This window comes from Lonchura striata, chromosome 2, assembly GCF_046129695.1.
Source record: "Lonchura striata isolate bLonStr1 chromosome 2, bLonStr1.mat, whole genome shotgun sequence".
Lineage (NCBI taxonomy): Eukaryota > Metazoa > Chordata > Aves > Passeriformes > Estrildidae > Lonchura > Lonchura striata.
This window is the reverse complement of record NC_134604.1, coordinates 79,156,641-79,180,651: the sequence shown is the minus strand read 5'-3', so window position 1 is coordinate 79,180,651 and position 24,011 is coordinate 79,156,641. Positions and strand designations below refer to the sequence as shown.

The window sequence follows — 24,011 nt, the reverse complement described above, 5'->3', positions numbered from 1 at the left end:
TTTACTGCCTATTTCTAACATGGAACACATTTCTAGAATATGGCCTAGTTTTCAGAATTAATGATGTACTATGCTTCAGCAATTCCAAGAATTGCTTTTTGATTATTTCGTTACTTAAGTGGAACTTACATGTCTAAATCCACTTGACTGCTTTGAAACTCTTGACCTCTAAGAAAACTCTTCAACATGTAAGTGTGCTGTGTTTTCATAAACCAATAAGGAGTTTATATATAGAGACTGGTAAGTGTATGTACAACTCATGTTGTATGACACAAACTTATTTATTTTTTTAAATTGTGATTATGCAAGCATATTCAACAAAAAACATGAACTTTCATCATCACTGAAATGATAGGATGCTAAACTGGTGTAGTTACTTTTGCAGATTGCTTGGGAAACTACATGAAGTTTCTTTTTGACATAAAACTTCTCCCCACATTGTAAATATAATGTGCAGTTTAACCTGTACCCACTGTTTCAGTTCAGCATTAATCATTATATATACAACCAGTAAGGTTAATCCTGCTGGTTGTTTAAAAGAATAGTAAGATTCAGTGTGCAAAGGGTGAATAATGGAATAAAACTGCATCTTAGAAGGGCATGTAGGGCAGTGATAGATACCATTTTAATTTTAATGATTTTACTCTTTGCACTGGTGGGATAGTAATATTAACTAGAAATTAATTAAAAAATACTTAAAAGCCTTAGGAGTGGGAATGAGGGCAAGAGCTATGCATAGGTATAGAAGGACATAGACATAGAAGGAATGGCATTTATTTGGCAGTCTTGTGACTCTTGCAATTAAATGTACTGATGGGAGTTGATCACCTTAGGCGCTTCATAATCAAATGAAGGCATCAACAAGAGGTTCATGGAATTTTAAGACAGTCATTGATGATAACTCAAAACCTTGGTCATTTAAATGTTGATTCCGTCTGAATTCACAGTGGAAATACTGAATACTATATTGTGGCAATGAATTTTCAGTAAGCCTTCCTGTAGGTCTAAACTGCCGTCATGGTCCTAATGAGAAGCATTGAGTTTTGGAGGTATTTCAGTTCCATAATTAAAGAGATGGTTTTCAAAAAGGACAAATCTCTTCATACTTGATATAGTCAAAATTATATCAATCTGTCACTTTAAAAAAATCTGGAATTTCTGTATTTCCAATTTTTCAGGAATGACTATAGATGAAAATGTTATTCAGTGATATATATTAATGTGACAATTTTTAAAAGTGTTATAGATCTTCTTTGGAAAAAATAAAATAAGCTGAATTATTTTCAAATAAGAAAACATCTAAATTTGCAGAACTTGCACCAATACTGTCAGGCATGTTATTAGTTTATTTTATCATTTAATTACAGTATACTTCTACTTTTCTAAAGTATTATGAGATACCTTAGAATTCCATTGAGAATTAGCAAATAAGAATTATATGTTACAAATATAGGACAACAGCATTTTTTCTTTCAAAGGATATTCCTTTGTTGTTCAAAAAAATGTTTGATGCTCGTATTTTTAAATAAATCCTTTGAAGTTCACTTCAATAGAAACTCTTGCCATACAGACCAGATGAGATTTAGTTTACTAATTAGCTGCTTCATTTTGATTTAGCACATAACAAAATCAAATCACAACTATAGAATTTTTATTAATTAAACTTTTAAAAACAGCTGTATATGTGCTGATGGCAAACTTTTAACCTGCCTTCTTCTTTTATTTAATTTTCTTTCTTATTAATACCTGATGTGATTTAATGCTCTATGTTTTCAGCAGACAATGCACTCACTAGCTGAAGAACAGGAGCTAGAAGTGAGGCTCATAAAAATCCTTTTTGTAGAATGAGTTTCAAGGCCCATGATCAGCAATTTCCATACAAGATCCCCCCACATTTTTGTCAAACACTCTTACAAAGTTCACCATGGCACTAAACTCATTTTTCCTCCTTTACTCATATTCTGCTTTTCTGTCCTTCCCTGGTGTGAACTTTTATTAAATCCCTCCCTATATGCTTTCACATCAAGAAAGTATTTCTGAAGGCAAAATTCATTAAAGGACATATAGGAATAAATTTTGAAAGGATAAATTATAGAGAGAAGAAGTTTTGGGGTTTTTTAAGAGTTCAGGAATTTTTAGGAAAGGAAAATTATGTATTTTCTTTACTCCCCCTTACTTAATCAACTTCTTTCTATCCATGTCTTTTGTCATTCAGGGCATGCCTCAGAAATTATAATTTTCATCCAAAATCACACATTACCTTATATGTCTCTACTGTCTTTACTGCTTGATCAATCCTATTTATTTTGTGTAATCCCATCCATCCCTAGTAGCATTCAGTGAGGCAGCTCTTTTTTAGGTAGCATTAAAGCTTTCAGTGTTAAAAATCAGCTCTACATGCAACTACTGTTCTTTTAGTTTGCCGAGTATAGATGAGCAGAAGTTAGTACAGCTCTGTGAAGCTGAAATGGTGAAAGGAGTCCAAAAATTGCCTTGTACCCCTCTACACACCATCTCCCAGCCTTTGAAAGAAGATCTGCATTTCGTGCAGCTGTTGGTTTGTCATTTGTAGGACCTGCTTGGTTTTATGCTCAAAGTATGACCATAGTTATGAACACTACACATCATGCTTATTTCTTCTTATATGCCGTCTAAATTTTGAAGTCTTCTTAATCTTATTTAGAGGGGAAAAAAATACTGGAAGTTTTTTGGTTATTTCTAGACTATAACCAGAAGGTTGCAGTCTCCTTTGTCCTATGACTCCAGCATTTCCAGGAGATTTACAAGATACAGTTCCTATGTGGTCCAGTTCAAATACAACCTTACCAACATGACTTTTTTAGCAAGTAGGTAAATAATTTCTTCCACTACTACCTGTGCGATGGAAGCAATTAAAAACAAGCAATGTATTTTCATTCTGGGATGCTACTGTGTTTCATCCAAGCCACATTAAACTGAGTAGTCTTTCATATCCTTTTGGTTAGATCGGTCTATCCACTGGTTTTACCTTACTGAAGGAAGAAGGGATATCACAGCTTGGCTGCAGTAAAGGTAATCTGGCAGATGGAGCTGGAGACCAGATGCTTTTCAAAAAAAAGGGAACTGTAAAGCCAATCACTGCCCCTTGCCCTCTGAATAAATGGCAATCAAAATCTCTGATTAGCTCTGCTATCCCTCTGCCCAAGGCAATAGTGCCTAAATTGTGCACAGTTTTCAATTCTATTTCAGGTAGGGAGAAATACTTCTGTGGTTCTCTGTGTATTAAATTTTGTTTGATTGGAAGCCACTTTACTAGAAAGTAGGTTTTGAGCCTAAGTGCAAAAAATTGGTTTTTTGCTTCTAATTATTCATCTGATCACTTCTTTAATGGCGCATTTGATTTATTTCAAAGTAATCTCTGCTTTTTATATGTAAATCATGAGTTTGAGAGTGTGCTAATTAAATTATGCAAGGAAAATGCAAGGAAAAACTGTTCTAATCAAAAGGTGGAAATTCTATTAGAATGTTTGATATTTATTTATATAGGCTTCCAAAGGAGGTAGCAATTGACAGTCTGAACTACACTGTACACCATGTTCCCAAGACAAATGCAGTACATACAGGAACCAACAAGATTAATTTACTCTGTGTGGCAAGGCATTGCAATCAGAAGTCAATAATCAATACAAATGACCATTATGACCCAGGAAAAGATTTTTATTAATTCCAGGTTAATTGGAGTTGTCTTAATTACTTAATTGCTGAAACCAATAGTACATACAAATGGCCAGTCTGACCCAGGAAAATAGTTTCATTAGTTCTGGGTAGAGTTGTCTTAATTGCCTAAAGCACACATCTGACAGTTTCTAGTTCAGGAAGGAAGTTATCAAAGAACTGAAGTATTATAATTTTTCTAATGCTGATCAAGTACTTCTCTAAGTTTTAAACAGCTCAACAATACCAAAGCTGTGAAAAAGCACTGAAATTTAGCTCAGCCATCTATAGAATTTCAAAGCACACATGTTATAATAGTCATTGTACTAAGATAGAAATCTGGAATAAGTACCAAGCAAATATAAGGAGCTCTAGCTGTATATAAAACTTTTCCACTAAGGAGGGTTTTATCTTAGAGTGTTTTTCATTAAATACAATGATAGCAAGAAGAAAACCCACTAAAAAAGTGTTTCCTTTCATGAATAATTGCATTTTTAGAATCGCATTTTCAAGGTTCTCATGCTGTTTGGAAACACTGACAGCAGGTTGTCCAATGACAGAGCTAGGTGCTTCCACATGTATATTTTGAAGTTAGAGAAGAAATTTAGGTGGACATATGTTTGCTGTTTCCATGTCAGAAAAGCAAAAGCTTCCTTGAAGAATTTGGATTTAATTTTATTTCACCATCACTTCTTCAATATAAAGAAAATTGTTCCCTATCTCTCTTTTTTTCTTTTCTTGTTCTTCTTTTCTGTTAAATTGTTAGATTGTTAGTGCTTTCTCAGTAGTTGGGAATTTAAAATAGTGATTCATCATTGTACAAGAGGTTGCAGGGAAATAGGAATTCAATCTCTGCTTATTGCTCTCTATGTTGTTTTTTCATGAGCTTGAAAGAAAAGATATGCCCTAAAGTCTTCCTAACAGCAGGTTTTACATTTTCAGTCCTCCAACACATTCTGAGTTCTGTAAGCTCTCTCCTGCCTCCTGTCACTTTATACTATCAGCAGAGCACCCACGTAAGACATCCATGAGACATGAGCACTGTTGTGAGGAGAGCTGGGTTCCAGCACATGTGGCCAGCACTGAGCCTTGTCCCCTGCACAGCTCTGCAGAGTCAGGAGATGCCAACTTTGATAGAGCAGCTCGCTCACTGGAGCTGACACAGCCACGAGGCCACGCTGAAACAGATGCTGCGCTGAATTCTTGAGCATGTGCTTTAAACTGTGAGGGGGCAAAAAAGGGATGAGCAGGCAGAGTATTTCACCACTCTCTAGCATGGTTGCACCTGTCTTGGTACATGGGAAATTTCCTAAAAATAATATAAAGAATTCTGAAGGATTTTATGATGATCCTAAGTACTAATTGCAAAATGAGGTGCAATGCTTACGTTATGGTCTACCGCTCTTTCAGCTCATAAGTTAATCATTATAATAACAGCAACCTTTTCCTTCACATTTATAAAACAGCTAGTAAATCTACAGTACTGCAATAACATAAAAATAAAAGTTATTCTAATTAACTGGGAAATAAAAGGCCAAGGAAAACAGAGGCAGTGAAAATGGTTGATTCACACCTGGTTACAAAATGACATTTTAGAGACATGATTCCTGTATTGAAATGTAGGTAAATGAAGTCTATTGAAGCAATTTCAGGTGAAATCTTCAAAGGCATATAATTCAGGGAACAAATGTTAATTGAAATTTGTTGGAAGTTAAGTTCCTAGAGTTCTAAAATGTAAAAGTTACAGAAATTTTGAAGGCATTGAAAAAAATTACAGCACAGGTAGGGTCCACATTCTTTCCATTGCCACTCACCTTCCCTGAAATCTGGGGGGAAATGGAAGCCCCTGTAATAATCAATTACATATCAAAATTATGTTTAGTGTGCATCTGAAGGAGTGAGCAATATAGTAGGTATCACAGGTCATAAATGGCACAGCTTCTAAATAGTAGCAAATAGATTTAGTATTAGAGATAGAGCTATTTTGCTGCAGAGTCAGGCCAGCATTATTACTTTTTTCTTTTGTAGTCAACATATTTTCAAAATATAAATATGAAAACATAGGAAATGTCAACATTGTTGACATACATAAAATAGAATACTATATCTAGAGGATTTGGCAACAGTGTGTAAACACAGAATGCTGTAATGCCTATAGTGAATCAGCTGGAGTTTTCAGAGAAGAAATTAGAAAATACAGATTAAAAATCTCAAGTACATCCATTATAAAGTGATTGTCTGAAGACAGCATCAGCAACTGGCTATAAATTTGGCCTGGCCTATAAGTGTCTATTTATGTAAATACATATATTGTTTATATAATTATGTGGTTATGTGGAGTTTATCCATAGTGTGAGCAGGTGGGAATGTGCCTACACCTCTTCCTGTACCTGAGGTTCACAGACTGGCTAAGGTTGTAAAGCAACACAATGGAACTTCTAGTCCAACCTCCCTACTTAAGCAGGATCACAGTAGAGCATGTTGCACAGGATTGCATCCAGAGGGTTCTCGAATATCTCCAGTGAGGGACACTGCACAACCTCTCTGAGCAACCTGTTTCAGTGTGTGGTCACCCACACAGGTTAACTGCATTAAAGTTAACATAAAATGCATCAAGGTTAAATGACTTTTAATATATATAAAATGCACTAAAAATAAATGCATTTAGAGTTTGACTTTAAGCTAGTTTGGTATTTTTTATTGTCAGAGGAAAAGAGCATTTACACTTTCTCTTTGCAAATACTCTAGGACTAGGTAGTGTATTAATCCCCATAGGGCAGGGGTGTGATTAATCACACCTTAGTAGAGAGTGAATGTCCACCTTGCAGCTTTGATGAAGTCACTAGATATAAAACAAAAATTAATTTTGCCTATTTAATTTCACATTTTAGTCATTAATTATTTTCACTCACATTTTCTGAATTGATCTGTATGGCTATATTTAGGAAAAAGAATAAAACTTCATATTATTTGGGTTATGTTTTGCATTTCATACTATGTAGCTTTAGAGAAAATTACTGCTGAGGTGATGATATACTTATTAACAGTTCTAAAAATCTGACAGGTAGGTAACAATTTTTATGCATTGTTGTTATTGTGAACAACTTAACTAGTATTTTTAGATTTCTTTTATGTTGCAGCAGCTGCTCTCAATTTTTCTAAGTCAGATTGCAGTTGCTGAAAGGCTGGTTACTTCCTCTCTTTCTTGCAAAGAAAATGACATACTGTGTTAGCTGATTTATAAACTGGTGGGGAGGAGGGTTGTTTAGTTTCAAAGAAGCCATTATTTAATGTATTTTTAGGGCAGAAGAGTCACCATTTCTTTTTGACTGTTCTGTTAGAAGTTTGTGGGAGGAGAAAAGTGGCTGCTGTTAGTAAGAGGCGTACAGAAATGTATCTTTGCTACTGCTTTATTCTGTTTTGCAGGATGTGAATTAACAGGATTCAGCTAGTCTGAAAGAGGCATATGCAACATATTCTTTACCCTTGTAGCAAAAATAGAAATTTGGCTTTCAAATCTAGGATGTAAGGGAAAAGATTATCTAATTTCTGACAGAAACTTTAGCCTTAAAGGCTTGGTTACTCAAAAAACTCTAAGATAAGAGTTTTTAGTTTCTCTTCATTAGGCTTTCTATTGTTATTTTTATTTATTTACTTCCTAAGTGTATATTTTCTCATTCTTGCTGTTATTTGCTGTATTTTGTTCCTTTGATCAAAATTCAGTTTGCCTTTTTTTTTAAGTAGCTTTTAATTTTCAAATCAAAATTAGCTATGCTAAAAGGCAGAAGAGTCTGTGTAAATATGACAAATCAATGACTCACCTGTATTTTCAAATATTAAAGACACATTTAGAATACCGGAAGATCTTAACTAGTTCTTATTTCTTTATCATTTTAGCTATACTGTGTCATCTGAAAATTACATTTGTTGCCTTAAAACCTTATTGTAGTAGCAAAGAATCTTATGCTTACTGGTTGGAGAGCATATTTGCATGTCCTGAAATGTTGCCATTATTCAGTAGGCATTTCCAGCTTGTTTTGAGGTTGCTTGGTAGGAGACCCTGTGAAAACACAGATACAGTGGCTACCTTGAGTTTTGTATCCTAATCAGATGCAGTAAAAGGTGGAAAGAGAAGCACGGTAAAGTGAAACTTGTAGAATATTTTATTAGGCAGGACAGTTTACTGTCTATAGTGCTCTTTCTGCTAGGCCAGTGTTACTGCTGGTGCAGCCAGAAAACATTTATAGAAAAGTTTCCAAATGCATATTCTAAAACTTGCAAAAGTTATGACGTTTGTGTTTTGGAGACAAAAAACTCCCTTGACTATCACCATACCACCTAAATTATCTCCTGCAGCTGATAACAGAGGTTCTCTGAGCTAAAGTGACCTGAAGTAACACAGAGTTTCTAAGCAGATTTTTCATTGGACTGTGGACCTTAAAGGGTCTTTACATTCATCTCTACTACATCACTACCCTAAGAACTTCTTCTCTACTGTCATAAAAATATTAAAGCAAGTCTCTATAGACAAAATTGCTGAAGAACCACCTGCTCTCATTGCACTGGGACAATTGGCCCATACTGTAAAGCCAAGACTGCCCCCTTGACATCAGCAAACATCTGAGTTTTGGCTTCTGACTTATTTCCTTTGCAGCATTTAAATGCCACTTCTTCCAGCATCTTTAAAACTCATCCTTCACCTTGCTTACTCAATGAGGTTGCATTATTTGAATTCATGCTAGCATTGAAATTCCTCTCAAATACAGTAGATTTTTCTTAGATTTACAGTGTTTCTTAATGTACCACACTGATATATAAATGCATCAATATAAGGTTTTTAAAAGCTTGTTACCATAAAATTTCTGGTTAATGCTTAATAGTTTTCATAAGTGTTCATATTGCAGAGCATGGGAATAATTGCTAAATTATCCTCACAAGCATATATTTGTCAGGCAGTCATAAAGTAAGTTGAAAGCAAAATGGTTTATAGAAAATTAGTTACATAGCTTGTAAAATGCTCTACAATGTCCTGAAAACAAAAGGGAAAAATTTCTGCAATTTCACAATTTTGTACTTGCTCAGATGGCCATTAACCAACAAGAAGAAAATCAAATTTATCCTATTCACACTATGAATTATCTGTGATTAGCAGTGTATAGAATGTGATTTTCTAAAGCTTCTTTCATATTCAAGGTATCTTCAAGCACTTTGACAAAAAAAAAAAAAAAAAAAAAAAAGCAGACTAAATAAACACCATAAGTATACTAAACATGTATAGGATAAAAAAGCTTGCCCTTTTCTTTAGGCCAGGATTTAATCTTTGCTTAGTGACTCTTAGAAATCTTGTGTCATAGAATCCTAAAGTCAAGGGGATTTTTCTATTTCTAGTCTTATACATTATAATAGTTTCTGAGGCTTTTGATGTGTCCTGATTTCAACATTTAATCAAAAATGACTGGCAATCATGTTCCTTTCTTTGTGCTATAAATTCTATGCACCTTAAACTGGCCCTGCTCTATAAAACCCAAAATCCCTTATATGTATTTAGGAGTTATGAGCCAACATCTGAAATGTCCAGAAAGAATGAGAATTGACTTGCAATACTTTAATTTTATTATTATTTAACCTAGTGTTTTCCAAGCTGCTATAATGAACTTGAGTCATGCTTTTGTTAGGTCTTCTGAACAAGATTTCTGTATTCTGTGATTCCCACATAGCTCCAGGTAATTGCGCTTTATGATGTGAATGGGTACCGTAAGATTTGCAGTTCTGTTCCAGAGTGCTTCTCCACACATCGCGGTGATTGTGTGCATGGAATAAAGCTGGGACTCGCATTAGCCTTCGTGTCACTGCAGTGGTAGGATCTAGGCTCCAATAAGCCCATAAGTAAGAAAGACTGGATTAGCACAAATGTAAACTTTTCAATTGTTGTTAATAATATCACCCAAATATTTTGTGCACATCTAAACAGCTTTAACAAATCAAAATTTTTTTCCAACTACCAGAAAGTATGGTCTTGCAGTAGGTGTGTATAGAGAGGAGTACAAGTAACATATGGCATTATCATGGTAGGGGTAAACTTAACCACAATTATCATGTATTCAGTATAAGGTCTTTAAACAGGTATAGCTGGAAGCTTGGCCAGTCTCTTAGCAGGATCTAGCTTCCTTTTCCTTATGCAAATAGCAAAATCCAATGAAGGCTAAAAGGGAGTAAGAAGCTTGCCAGAGCCATTGCATTATAACGCAGAGGAGGACATACTATTGGTTTATGAAGTATTAAAGTGTATATGAAATATAAAGAAATACAGATATGATTGTGTTTTTACCATTGATGAACACACAATTCAAGAGTATCAAAATCTGAAAAGAAACCTGCTTACCCATGTAGTGATTAACAAAGTCTTTTAGGTAAATGATGTTTACACTGTTTATTAATTGGTTTGGTACTTTCAAGAGCTACCCTGCCAGTTTGACAATTATGCACTCTAAGCTTTTCACATGCTAAATAGCCAAAATAAGCAAAGCTTATCAGATCCTTACCATGTCTTGCTCAGAACTAATAAGTTTGATGGCTGTGTAGGTAATTTTTTATTCTTCAAGACTATTTGTCCTCAAGTTTTTTGTTTTCTTAGACCACAAGACTGTTAGTATTATCAGATGCAGTCTAAATTTCTGTAGGTCTAAACTGAAACCATTGAGCCTTTTGAAGACACCTCTTTCAAGGTGAAAAGATATATGTTCACATGATAATATTAAACATTATCAGCTGGGTCAGTTTTGAGTACTATCAGGATAATATGGCCCATGGGTTCTTTAATTATTAAGTCTGTCAGAATCCAAAAGTTGCTAACATTTACTATCTTGTTTAATAAGTAAGATCTATTATGGACTTGAAAGAAAAATCCTACATGAAGGATGGTGATACAAAGAGTGACCTGCTGTACATATCAAGCTCCCAAAAGGAATCTAGCATTAGGAAAAGGTAATTTCATATTCAGTAATTCCAGTTTGCTTAGTGACTGCATTTCGCATGGACCACTGCTTTCCTGAGCCAGTGTCTGTGGCTCTGGCTGTACAAACTGGCAGCTGCTGTGGATCTTCTCCAGGGCAGTGAGCTGGCAAAGGCATATTTGTGTCACTCATCCTTCCTCTGCCATGCAGGAACGTGGGAGGAGTATTAAGCAATGTACCCCATTCTGTTGCTACTAGAGTGACAAAAGACTGCTTTAGGCCATGCTCTGTAAGACTAGGTAGTCTCTACCTATCAGCAATTGCAGCGTCATTACTTGAGTTTTTGAGTGAATCCCAGATATTTAATACAGTTTTTCATTCAGAGTTCCTCTGCTGCACCAAGCATAGTGTTAAATAAATGAGTAGTATGTTAGAAGTCTTTTTTGTATTCATGAAATTCCCATCTGAGCACAAAACAAATCCTTGGTTCCTTTTTGTATATCTAAACAATGAAAGAATTTGGATGATTAACAGTTTGTCATGTACTTGTTTTTATGGCCGCTGCATCTCTAATGCACTGTGCCATGCAGGTTCTTCAGTGTCCTGGACACTGAGAAGTAGCATCCTGCATGAAGTCAGATGCCAGCATTATAGGTAATTCACAGTAAATGTCAGAAATTCTCCACTGTTATATTTGATCGATGGCAGCAGCAGGGCATTTCACTTGAGACTTCTTCAACACAGCTAATCTTAAATCCAATTTAATATTAGATACAATTTACCATGTGTCTGGCTGACAGCAACACAGAACATTTCTTTCATCTCATTCCTACACAGCTTAAGAAACACACATCCAAGGGCTAAAAAAAGGTCAGTAAATTAAACAAGAACAAAAATTGGCATTATGTCTCCTCTTCAAGTTTGCATGGAGAATTTTCCATGCCTATGTGCTCTGAAAAGAGCTGTAATACAAATGATACACTGCTGATCTTATGATCCAGAATGACTTTCAAGGCTTGGGCAAGAGCTGTGGACTAAATTCAACTTTCATTTAGTCCTCATTCCAAATACAGATAAATGTAAAGACATGGTAGATTCTCATGGTTGAACATAGCAGCAGAGGTGTGTCTAAAGTGTTTTAAGGGTACAAATACAAATTAAAATTCTGTGATGCAGAAAGAACAAACTAAGGCAGATTAGAGTAGGGGAGAAGCTGGGCACAGTAGGTGTGTGGGTTAGAGCACTGTGATTGATCTCCTAAAGATACAGCAATCTGTCTAAGAGGCCAACAGGAAAGCTGCTTATCGTGCACAGCATTTGTGACATGACATAGAAAAAATTAAGAAACACAGATACCAATCTGGCCCCCATGAACTGGCCAGACCTGGGATTTAAAAATAATGATTTTTTTTTTTTTAATCTCCTCAGCATAGCTTTTTTGCTGTGTGTGAAGTGGAGGTATTTATACAGATACCTCCATCTTGCTGGCCCTGTGTGCTCTGTCTCACTGCCAGCACCTAGGTGCTTTTATTGTTCCTCACCACAGCTGTCTCTTAATTTGTTGCCTCAGCTAGCTGTTTCTGTCTTTACATTGCCTGTGCCTGGCTTGAGTCCTCTCTGAGCCTCCTTCCTTATTATCTTAACTCTGAGTCATATTATGCCAGTGTAATACTTTCTGTTAGTGTATAGTTTCCTTTCTGTTTCATTGGGAAGGCGACCTTGACAACAAGCTTTATTGAATCTCACAGAAAAATAAAAGATGCTGCAGAGTCCAGAGAAGGGCAAGGACCCTGGTGAATGGGCTGGAGCACAAGTCTTATGAGGAGTAGCTGAGGGAGCTGGGGATGTTTAGCCTGAAGAACAGGAGGCTCAGGGAGGACCTTATTCCTCTCTCTAGCTATATGGAAGGAGATTTGAGTAAGGTGGGGATCATTCTCTTCTCCAGCTTACAAGCAACAGGGTGAAAAGAAATGGATTCAAGTTGCACTATGGGAGGTTTACATTAGATATTAGAAGAAATTGCTTAATGAAAAGGATTGTAAAACTTTGGAATAGACTGCTCAGGAAAGTGGTGGAGTGACCATCCCTGGAATTTGAAAAAAAAAATGTGGCTATGTCACTTGAGGACACAGTTTAATGGTAAACATGGTGGTGGTGCTAGGTTAGACTTGATGGTCTTAAAAGTATTTTCCAACTTTAGGCATTCCGTGATTCTGTGAACCAAAGTATGACTAAGATATTATTTCTGTTATTGCTATTTATTTTCCAGGATTAAATGTGCACAGCAAAATCTTTTTATGACTGTCTGTTCTGGTTCTGGCCAGAACAAGATTAGTCTTTGCAGTGGCCAGAACAGGGCATGGCTAGAACCTGGAGGCTATTCTATACCACCTCATGTCATTGCTGGGGTCAGGGGGAAAGGAGTCTCTTGCAGCAAGAAGGAGTCTTTCCTTCTGGAGAGAGTGACAGAGTGCTCGGGTAATGCTGGTTCTGAACATTTTGTGTGTGGTTCACTCACCTCCCTTTTGTATGCTTGTTATTAATGTTATTGCTGTAACTCTTCATTTCCTTATCTCATTGCCATTTCCAGTAAGTTGTTCTTAGCCCATGATCTTTACCTTTTGTGCCTTCAATTCTTCTCTCCAGCCACTAGCAGGGGAGGGGGAAAGGGGGAGTGAGCAAGTGTGGTTTGGAGCATATCAGTGGCAGCACTAAATTGAGGAGTAGCATTCCTAAATCATCACAATCTCTGAAGGTACAGACTAGATGATAAAGGATGCATATATATAGATGTATATCAAGACAGTTTATGCATTTTTATTTTTCCTGTATTACCATTTTGCTTCCCTGTGAAAGGAGATAAAAGTGCCTTTTGCCACCTCACTTACTAGTTTCTTTTAGCAAGTACTTTCACAATTGAGAATACTTCATTATTATGATGGAAATTTTGACACCATTAAAAATACAGTGTAAAATATGCAGAGAGACTAACTATCTGGTTAGAATTTGTGTGAAATGGAAATGTAAAGGATAGAATGACACCTGTTTTGAATCACAGCACTGAAAAAAATGCATGATTGATGCCAGCAGCCCTAGATCTAATTATTGTATTCTTATAGCTTGCCTTGTGGTTTAAAAATCAAAGACCTTATTTAGCCACTATTTTGATGACTTACCTGTGCTTTAGGTATTATTAACCCCTGCTGATTCTGTACATTTCTAAATGTAAGACTTCTCTCCTGAACCTCCCTTTCTAGAATAGATTGTACAACCATTTTATGTCACTAAGGTCAAAAGGAAGCCAGCTTGCATGAGAAGTGTTTGAGCTGTCTTCTGTCTGCAATGCTACCTGTAATTCACAGAAAAAAATCCAGATATTAAGAGACAAGAATCAATTCCATCAGCTTGTATGCTTGTAAATATGTGTCTAGTCTCCATTCATCTTCAATTTAAGCAAGCTATCTTAAACTCCAGTGGAATTCAAGAGGGCATGAATTCTTCAGTCGACAGGCACAAGGCTTTGCTAAAAGCTGAACAAATATTAGTCCTTCCAGCCTCCAACACATCCCATATTATGTTCTAATTTCATCAAAAAAAGAGCCACACAACAACCCTATGTGAAGGGTTAATTAAGATTCTGAGCTTCAAGCAGGGTTACACATAAAATGTCAATACTGACAATTCTTAATGAATATAACAATCTCAGCTCCTTAAAGACTGAGACAGTATTTTACAACTATGTATATGAATTTTCTAATGTGTTAAAATATCTTACCAATTTAAAAATATGTGTTTCTTAAATTTTGCATGTTTATGAAGTAGATGATCTTTGAGATTCCTTTCAACCTAAACAGTTCCATGATTCTATGAGTTTCACATGCCTCAGTTCTCCTGGGGCAGTGTAATTACTCTGCTAGAAGGACAATACAGCAGAAAACAGTCCAGATTTCTGCATTGCAGGGGTGGTAACTTCCTAAAACATGTACTGATGAGATCAGGTGTTCTGGAGTGACATCATACTTGCCAGGAAGGAGAAATTGGTCTGGTTGTGAGATTCAGGAGCCATCTTTTTTTGCAATGACCATAAGAATGTGGAGTTCAGGAACCTTCAAAGAAGGAACAATGCCAAAAGATAGGACCACAACCCTGGTATTCAGACTTTTTCACGTTCAGGTGTCTGCTTGGAAGAATCCCATAGCAGACAGTAATAGAGATTAAATGTTCCAGAAGAACTGGTTGGTTTTCAAGGATCTTCCTCCTTCAAGTTGAATAATGGTCTCCTTCAAAGTACAGGAAATCAATCAAACGTGACAGGAGGTCCACATAATTGAACCAGTAGCTTTGGGAAAAACTCGGAATTGAAAAGGAAACATTAAAGAGATGGAATCAGGGCCAAGTGGCCCAGGAGGAGTACAAGTACCCAGTCTGAGAGCGGAGTTATAGGATTGAATTTGCCATGACATGGAAGGCAACAAGAAGGGCTTCTACGTATAAGAGAATTAAAAGGAAGACTAGAGAAATATGAGCCTGCTGTTGAAAGGATTAGGAGACCTTGCAAGGCAAGGCAGCGACATAGAAATGGTTGAGACCTTTTTCATGCATCTTGGTAGGTAAGACTGACCTTCAGGAATCTCCAGCCCCTGAGTTCTGGGAGAAAGTCTAGAGCTGTGATGAACTGAAGACTCTTTCACTGTGAAGGTGGTCAAATAGTGGAACAGGTTGCACAGATGGGTTGCAGAGCCTTCATATGTCAAGATACTCAAACTCTGACTGAACAAAGTTCTGGAATACCTGCTCTAGCTGACTTTTCCTAAGCAGACAGCACCAGACTAGAGCATCTCAAGTCACTTCCAACTTAAATAATTGTGTGATTATGTGTACATAAGCTAGTACAGGTACACAGAATCTTTATGGAAAAGATGAAAGGAGGCAGAGTTCTTCTAAATTTTTAGTTCTCTTTTTCCTGAACTTTTGTTAGGCACTTCTACATACAAACTCAGGAACAAATAAAAATGGCCTTTTCCACTGTAATTACAACTTACACACAAACACAAGGAGCTATAATGGTACATAACTTACTCATATTAAAGACCTGAACTCTATTACTTGTGGAAATGTATAAAACAATATCAATATTAGTGACCATTCATTCAAAGTTTTTTTAATATAAAATAGCAGTATATTCTTTTTTGAACAGAACGGTATGTTCAATAACAATATGTTCTGTGTTTGACTCTAGCTTCTACTGTGGCTGACCCAGTGAGGGAGGTGGTTTAGCTTTTAGGATAAATCATAAGTGCATGGTCTTTGTGATGGGTGCTTACAAGTTACTTCTTTGAACTTCTGAATACATCTTATGTATCATATCAGTAATATTTTGGCATCTCACAGATGTAAACTTCTGGGCACTGCTCTGTGCCTGTCTCTCTTCTGTGTGGCTACAGCAGCAGTGACACAATGCATTAAGTACACAGATATGTGAATTATCTGTGGGTACTTCATAGTCATAGGCTCAGATGGGTATATCTACTATATGTAGATGTATTTTATTCATTTAGGCAATAGTTTGACATCAGGTAAATACCATAAAACACGTTTCTTGAGCAAAAGCAGTGCACAAGATAGAATTGATGTAACTTTTTCCTGATAGATAAGCCATCGAGATTTGCATGAATAAATCATAATGCAGGAGTATCAAACAAGGTCAAATGACTAGAGAGGTGTTCTTCATGCTTTAAAACATACTAAAGTAATAAATATCATATTAAATTATAAACCTTCAGTAAGAACTCAATTGGCAAATAAAAACTAAGAGTACAAAAGAAATCTCAAAACCTGCACATATAAACCAGTTGAAGTAACTTATTTTAAAGAGTAATACATGAAAATAATATAAAGATGCTTTACAATAGCATATTATTACAGCTGATTATGTTTTGACAATGTAATAACTTTAAAATGCACATGGTTGGACTCGATTATAAAATTTACTTTTTCTTTTGTAGAAAATGATGAGATCATCTGTATTTCATATGTTCATACTAAGTATGGTTGCTGTCGATGTGATTGTTGCTGCTAGCAACTACTATAAAGGAGAAAATTTCAAGAGACAATATGATGAATTTTACCTTGCTGAGGTGAGTATGGTAAAACAACTATCTGGGTAATTTTCAAGATAAGCTAAAGTAAAAAATGTGATTGTCAAGAACATTTTAGTGTGTAATTTTTTATTCCCTGAAGCATTCCAAGAATACTTTGCTAACTTGTTCAACTTCCTCTGTCTGACAATGGCTGACAGCCCTATCTTACAACCTTTTGAAAGGCAATTTCCTCAAACAAAATGTTAGTGGTAGTGAGCTGAGGCTTAAGTATAACATCTGCAGGCAATGCATTGCTGCTGAGTTGCTATCTTTTTCTATCAGAAGTGTAGCATTCAGAAGAATTTAACTTTAAAAAGATGACAAAACATTATATTTAAAAAATATAATATAGAACTTCTTCCTAAATAATCTGTATTTTATATATACTTAGCTGACAGAAGGTCCTTAAGCACAATCAAAATAGTGTTACAAATATTCTGGCTTCAGCAATTTCAAGAGCACACTACAAAAAAATAACATTTATGCAGTCATGAATTCTGCAAAGGAGAAGTCTGTGCTCCTGAACCAGTTAAGTGGAGGTACAAGCGACATTCTGACAGGGAGCCTGTTTGAGTCATTAGCCGGTCAAGGATCTTATGTAAAGCATGCACTAGAGATCCTAGAACCTTGCCTGGATTGGGCACATACCTACTTTATGCTTACTGTTGTTTCCCTGGCTTCAATAGTCACACAGTCCTTTGGAGCCAGAGGGGTCATTCTTAGACTAGAGGGAATGATAGCAGAATGTTCCTGGTTGTTTCTCTGGTTTTGGTTGTTGTGTGGTTTTCTATGTTTAAATATGTTTGATATTCAGAGTCACATGTCCAACTTTAAACACTTTAGTCCATAACAGTACAATGCTTTATGAATCTCCTTTTTTTTAAGATTGAATTTATATCTGGTTTTAATCTTTGTTTTTGAATTTGTATCTGATATCTTAAAATCATATGAAGCTGAGAGTTCACCAGTTCTGGGACAGAAATAAAAGCAAAAAACCTGTTATAAACAGCACCAGAGTCCAAACCTTTAAAAAGTGCAAATTATAAAGACAGCAGGGATGCATCATTCTTCACTGCCTCTCATGTTGCTGGGGATTGCTGTATTTTGTATGAATATTGAGTCAATGTTGGCATGGACAACAATTACAAGAATAATTGTGAAATGCAATATCTTTGTTTTATCTCAAGTTCTAGGACTATTTGAAAAACACCATGAATATGAAAATTATTATCCTGAAAATAAGACATTGGAATAAAACCAGCAAATACTGGGTTGTCTTACAAAATGCTCCACAGATCTTAGAGTAGAATTGAGGACAGGGAAACTCACTTTGATCTCCATCATGGTTTAACCCCAGCCAGCAGCTCAGCCCAATGCATCCTCTTGTTTACTCTCCCTCAGTGGGATGGGGCAGAGAATGGTCAGAGTAAAAGTGAAACAACTCATGGGTTGAGATAAAAACAGTTTAATAGGTAAAGCAAAAGTCATATACACAAGCAAAGCAGAACAAGGGATTCATTCACCACTTCCAATGGGCAGGGAAACCATCTCCAGGAAAGCCAGGCTCCATCAGCCATTACAGTAACTTGGGAAGACAAACAGCATCACTTTAAATATGCGCCCCCCCCCACCCCCTTCCTTCTGCTACCTCTAGCCTTATATGCTGGACACAATGCCTGTGGCATAGGATATCCTTGTGTTCAGTTGTGATCATATGTCCTGGCTGCTTCCCCTCCCCATTTCTTCTGCACCCCCAGCCTGATCACTGGTGGGATGGGAGGCAGAAAAAGCCTTGACTGTTTGAGAGCTGCTCAGCAACAGCTGAAACATCCCTGTGTTACCAACACTGTGTCAGGCACAAATCCAAATAGCACCATACAGACTATGATGGGGAAAATTAACCCTGACACAGGCAAATCTAGTACAATATCCTTGGCTGGAAACAAATAATCAAGTCAGCATTAAAACCTGAGGCCATGAACTCTGCACAGCAGGCATTCTTGCTTTGTGCCCAGAATACAGCAAGCAGAGACTGGATTCTTAACAAAATAACATTATTTCTATTTATATTCAAAATAGGAAACATTGCATGTCCTATTTCTATTTTGGCTCTGAATATATGGTATAATTATGTTTTTATTAATCAGTGCTAGAAACAATCTCTTCAAAATTTATTTTAAGTATAAAGTTTGTAGGGTTGGTTTTTTTTTTTCCGGTAGAAATGCTTTCCAGTGTTTATTTGAGGTGAGTATATAATGTAGACTAGTGTATTATAATTCTGTCCTATAAGCAATGTCCAGTTTTCTTTAACAATACATTTTTCTCTTTCTGCATAACTTAGATAATTGATTTCTTAGTGGAGAGGTTGTCAGAAAACTCATTTGTTTACCTTTTTACATTTCCAAGTATATGAGGTAAAGTATTCTATGATAATGAAAGGTGGGATTTTTTATTTGTAAAGCATTTCTTATGTCCATTTATTGGATTTTCTAGTTTTGATTCTCCTTTTTTTAATCCTGTGATGCTTTTACTAGAGGCACTATAAAAATCAAACCAACAAAACCCTAGTTTGTTATAAAAGGAGGAACAAAGTATCCAAGGAGCATAAGAATAAAAAAATCCTGAGAAAGGAAAAGTCGATAAGCTGGTGTAATTTCCTATTTGGTTGTTGTGAAACTTGCTCTTTGTAGCACAAAGGGTGTACAAAGGAAATATTTTTAAAAGCCTTGAAAAAGCTGAATACTCAGACAATGCAGGTTATTCCACAATGTTTGTTTTCTTGGTGAAGAAGACTAGTTGGAGCAGGATGTACTGCTGTTGCTCTGTCTTTTCCATTAGAGTAGTCTACAGAAAGCTTTCTCTTCAATGGGAGCTGACTTGAGCAGCCAAGAGCAGTGAGGATTCAGTTTGCTAAAGGAAATGGCCAGATAGACTACAGCAAGTATATCTGGCTTTCTGATCTGTTTTCTAGAAGTTATCTTGGAAGCTGCTGGCTTTAGGAGAAGACATGTCTCATAAAATATCTCATTTGGTCTGTCTTATGTATCACACATTGTAGTGGCCTAGAATTGTAGAAATACATCCATTTAAACTCAGTGAACAAATCTAAATGAATTTATTGAGATGCTCCATATTAAGAAAAGAAACCTATTTTCATTGTTGGAAAGAAAAGACAAACTCAAGAAGGCAAAGGCTAAACAAGAAGATAAAAGAAATTAATCTATACCCAGATCCATTATTTGCATAATTTTGTATACCCAGTAGCAAATAAGAGGTTCTGATAGGCATTTTAACCTGTATGCATCAGTCCTGCAGATTAAGCAAAACCAGAAGTTTAACAGGATGACTCAAAACTTCAGTGCAGTATCCTGGAAAGAGTAGAGCTTCAAACACACTTTGGTAATTTTTAATGAGGATGCTGACTTTAAGTGCTCAATACCTAGACAGAATAGTTATGGATGCTGGTTTTCATATGGGTCTTCCATTATAACATGTTACATACTAGCTGTCGTATGCATACAATTCCTACAAATACTGTCTGAATACCAGAGTTCAAAACCAGGTGTTCCTTTATAATTTCTCCTACATTTCTTTTGTAACTTGTCCCCTTGCACTGCTGCCTTTGAGTAGCCTTTGCCCTGTACTGGATGAAGGAAGGATTGAATGCTGTGTCACATCTGGTAGTGAGGGAAGTGGTAGAGGTCTGTGCCCTTAATCCCACTGATCCTTCTTGGAAGAATTCTTATCTTTCTTGGCAGCTTGGTAACCTTTCAAGTAAAACACAGTAAAAGAGTCTGTCACTGTTGGATGCTGACTGATAGTGAGCTCTGCCTCTGCCAAAAAAAATGTGTTGAGTGGCTACTAGCAAAAGGTAATGTTGATGAAGGTGGGATTAATACCAGAAAGCTTCCAGGTGACCAAAAGGGACATGACTATCAGGGAAATGGCCCATTGCTCCTCGAGGGTGGCTGCTTGGTGACTAATTATGTGTTATATCTACTTTTTCTGCTCTGGCTTCTTGTATGAGTTTGCTTTTGCCTTGTCTCTACCACAATGAAAGGAATTATTCCAGCTTTAAAAAAACCCCACAAAACTATAAAATTGTATTGCATTTCACACCTAACAAAAAGTTCTAGTCAGATATTCTGAATCTTCTCCTGTAATTAATTACAAGGAAGGAAAAAAATACAAGCTCTGTCAGCAGGAAGACAGGTGTATAAATGTAATCAGATGTTATGCAAACCATTTGATACATTTTTAAGTGCCAGTGGTTTGAATTCATTTGACAAGTATGTGAAATGCAAATGATCCTGCCCACACATTTTTAGAATAAATTAAAATACACTTAACATCATATTTGTTAGTCTTGTTCTAATAGGAAGCCTATGTGCTCTGAAGTGTGTATGTGTGTATTTAAATGGCATTGTTATTCCACCTGCTCTGAGTTGAATCCCAGCTGCTTTCTAACCACTGCTCCATTTTGCCTAATTTAATGGCCTTCTTTTAGGACTCAGTAGATGCTGTGTCATTAAAAGTGAGCTTTACTTTTAAGATTTTTTGCTAAAACATTTTTCTTGTGTCTTAAAGAATTTCATGTAAAGAAGTAGTCTTTTCAAACCTGGCTCATTGTTCTAGACCTCTTTAAGATCCTGGAACACAGGCTGTAAAACTGGCCAGATCCATTTGAGGATAAGAGCATAAATGTGTCCCTACGCTGTCTGGCATAAACATCAGTGTTTAATTTCCATTTCCACTCCTGTTTGTAACAGTCCTGTACACATAAAATATGGAAAATTTTATTTAGCTATCTTACAACTTCCATCTTTCATGTTGATAAATATATTTTTGATGGACTGCAGAGTTTAAATTTTAAATCACATAAATACTTAAGACAGCATCCCAGAAATTTTCATTGTCAGGGTCAGGATTAAAATCTTAGTCTCTAACTTTTTTATCGCCTGCCAAATTCAGTAGATCACATGTCCCACAGTCAGTTAGTGTCCCACAGTCACTTCGTCTCTTCATCTTAACAGACCTATAATGCTTCTCCTCAAAGGAGATTTAAGCTGTATTTTCTTTATTTGTACTGCACTTTGAAAGTATTAGTTGCAATTAGATATGACCTAGTGTTATTGTAGGCCCTCTTTTAAACCTCAGTGTGTGTAAAGGGTCAGAAAGGAACATTTCTGAGTCACAGAAAAGCATTTCCATTGCATATCCTGGCTGTTGGAAACTGTGGAAAAGAACATCTTACTGTATATACAGTGGTAAACTGAGAAGGCACATGAGGAAGTGTGACTAGCCAGAATGATTTTTGGTAGTGAGAGAAATAAGAGAAAATAAATCTTGAAGATGTACACCTATGCTGTTGTTCAAACGGAACATTATGCATTTTACTATGCAAATATTTCAAGAAAGGCCTCTGGAAGAATCCCAAAGTCATTCCCTACAAGTAGATTTCTTCCCCTGTAACTTCCCACCATGTCCAAGTTCTTTAACATCATTATGAAAATTAATTAATTCTGGACTGACTTTAAATTTCCTCTCCTTTTAAAATTTGGTTTAGATGCTTAAAAACCATTACTTCTTTTCTACCTGTTTTGGTTGTCATATAACTATGGATGTTTTAGAAAATTGAAGTAGCAATTTTCAAACTGTGGTGTCTTTCTTAGATCTCTTGAAATTCTTCAGAAATCTCATATGTGTTTCTTCATATTTTGAAAAAGTAATGTCATCATATTTTCTTTTTTATGTATGTATTTAAAGTGAATGATCGTCTGGATAGATTTATTACTTCATGCTTTCCAAATCATAAAATCTACCTGTCTTTTTTGAGTCTAGAAAATTTTATGAAGTGAAATCTATTATTGTTTATTCTGTTTAGAATATGGTTGGTTTTGTTAAGTATTACAAAGATCTTTATTTTTGCCATACAATGCCCTGATAGACATCATGACAAAGAAACTTCTGACTTAACTCAGTGTTTTGAATGCATCTTTCTTATTTTATATATCCATCTAGGTTGCTTTTACAGTTCTGTTTGATTTAGAAGCTCTACTGAAGATCTGGTGTTTGGGTTTCACAGGATACATCAGCTCATCTCTTCACAAGTTTGAGTTGCTGCTTGTAATTGGAACCACTCTCCATATTTATCCAGATCTCTATCACTCTCAATTTACATATTTTCAGGTATGATCAGCCACTTTTACTTTTTACTCTATATACCAAATTAAAATGTTACCCAACCACATTTCACACAAAATTCAATTTTCTCACAGTATTGGCTCATTTTGAGAATAACTTTAAAATAAAAAATATCTAGTTTTAACTGTGTTCATTGGGTGGATATACAAAAATAATATTGTTTCTAATTTTGCTGAGAAGTCCTTTCTGTTATCAGAAATTCCCATTTCTTATCTGAGCTGTACTCTTCAGTAGGTTCTGGTTTGTTTCTTCATTGTTATTCACTGAGCCTTGACCTTTTACACAGCTGTTTACAACATCACCTTCCCATAGTGTCCACCCCTGCTTTCCTGGCTGCTCTCCCTGAGGCCTTAATTCACTTGCTGGTGTTTCTCCAAATCATCTCTGGGGCAGTCACATACTAAGCTAAGTTACTGTGGGTCTTCTGAGGTAAAAAAAAAAAAAAAAAAAAAAATCTTAGACTTGGGTTTTTAGATGTCCAGCCATTCCTTATCTAGAGGGAGTGTGTTTATTGAGGCTCTTCTTGCAAAAACACTAATTCTGATTTATCATTCTGGCTGATTCTTCTTGTTAGCCAGCCCAACCAATTTTCCAGTCATCTTCCTTCAAGTGCTTAGGGTTGGTTGGTCCAGTTTTGGGCAAAAGCACTGGTATTCATTATGTGTTAGGTTCCCCAGGGCCAAATAAAGAGGTTTTTTAAGAATATATATATATTAAAGAATTCACATCTGCACATTATTCAGCAATGGATTAGCATGGTGAATAAGTAATACTCAATAAGGGAAAATAATAAATCATCAGACAGTGTTCTGTCAATAAATGGGATTAGTTAGAGTGACACATACTGTAAACATGAATACAGCATGGGCGAAGCAGTCTCCCGAAGTGTGGGTTGAAACATAATGGTCTTCTCAGATTTCTGCAAATGTCATCCTCTATTTTTTCTAAATGGTTCTGCAAACCTCCTCAAGAAAGCTTTCAGGATGAAAAAAAATATATTTTGTTTTCACCTGATATAATT

The 24,011-nt window shown here is 36.0% G+C and overlaps 1 protein-coding gene across 5 annotated transcripts in view; it reads left to right on the top strand.

Moving 5' to 3' along the window:
• NALCN (sodium leak channel, non-selective) overlaps positions 1-24,011 on the top strand; it is a 231,773-nt gene that overhangs the window by 104,349 nt on the left and 103,413 nt on the right. For all 5 annotated transcript variants that reach the window (XM_021530247.2, XM_021530244.2, XM_021530245.2 and 2 more), the window contains 2 exons: positions 16,652-16,783; positions 22,808-22,975. In XM_021530247.2, the coding sequence (XP_021385922.2) occupies positions 16,652-16,783; positions 22,808-22,975 (300 nt within the window). The remainder of the gene's footprint in view (positions 1-16,651; positions 16,784-22,807; positions 22,976-24,011) is intronic.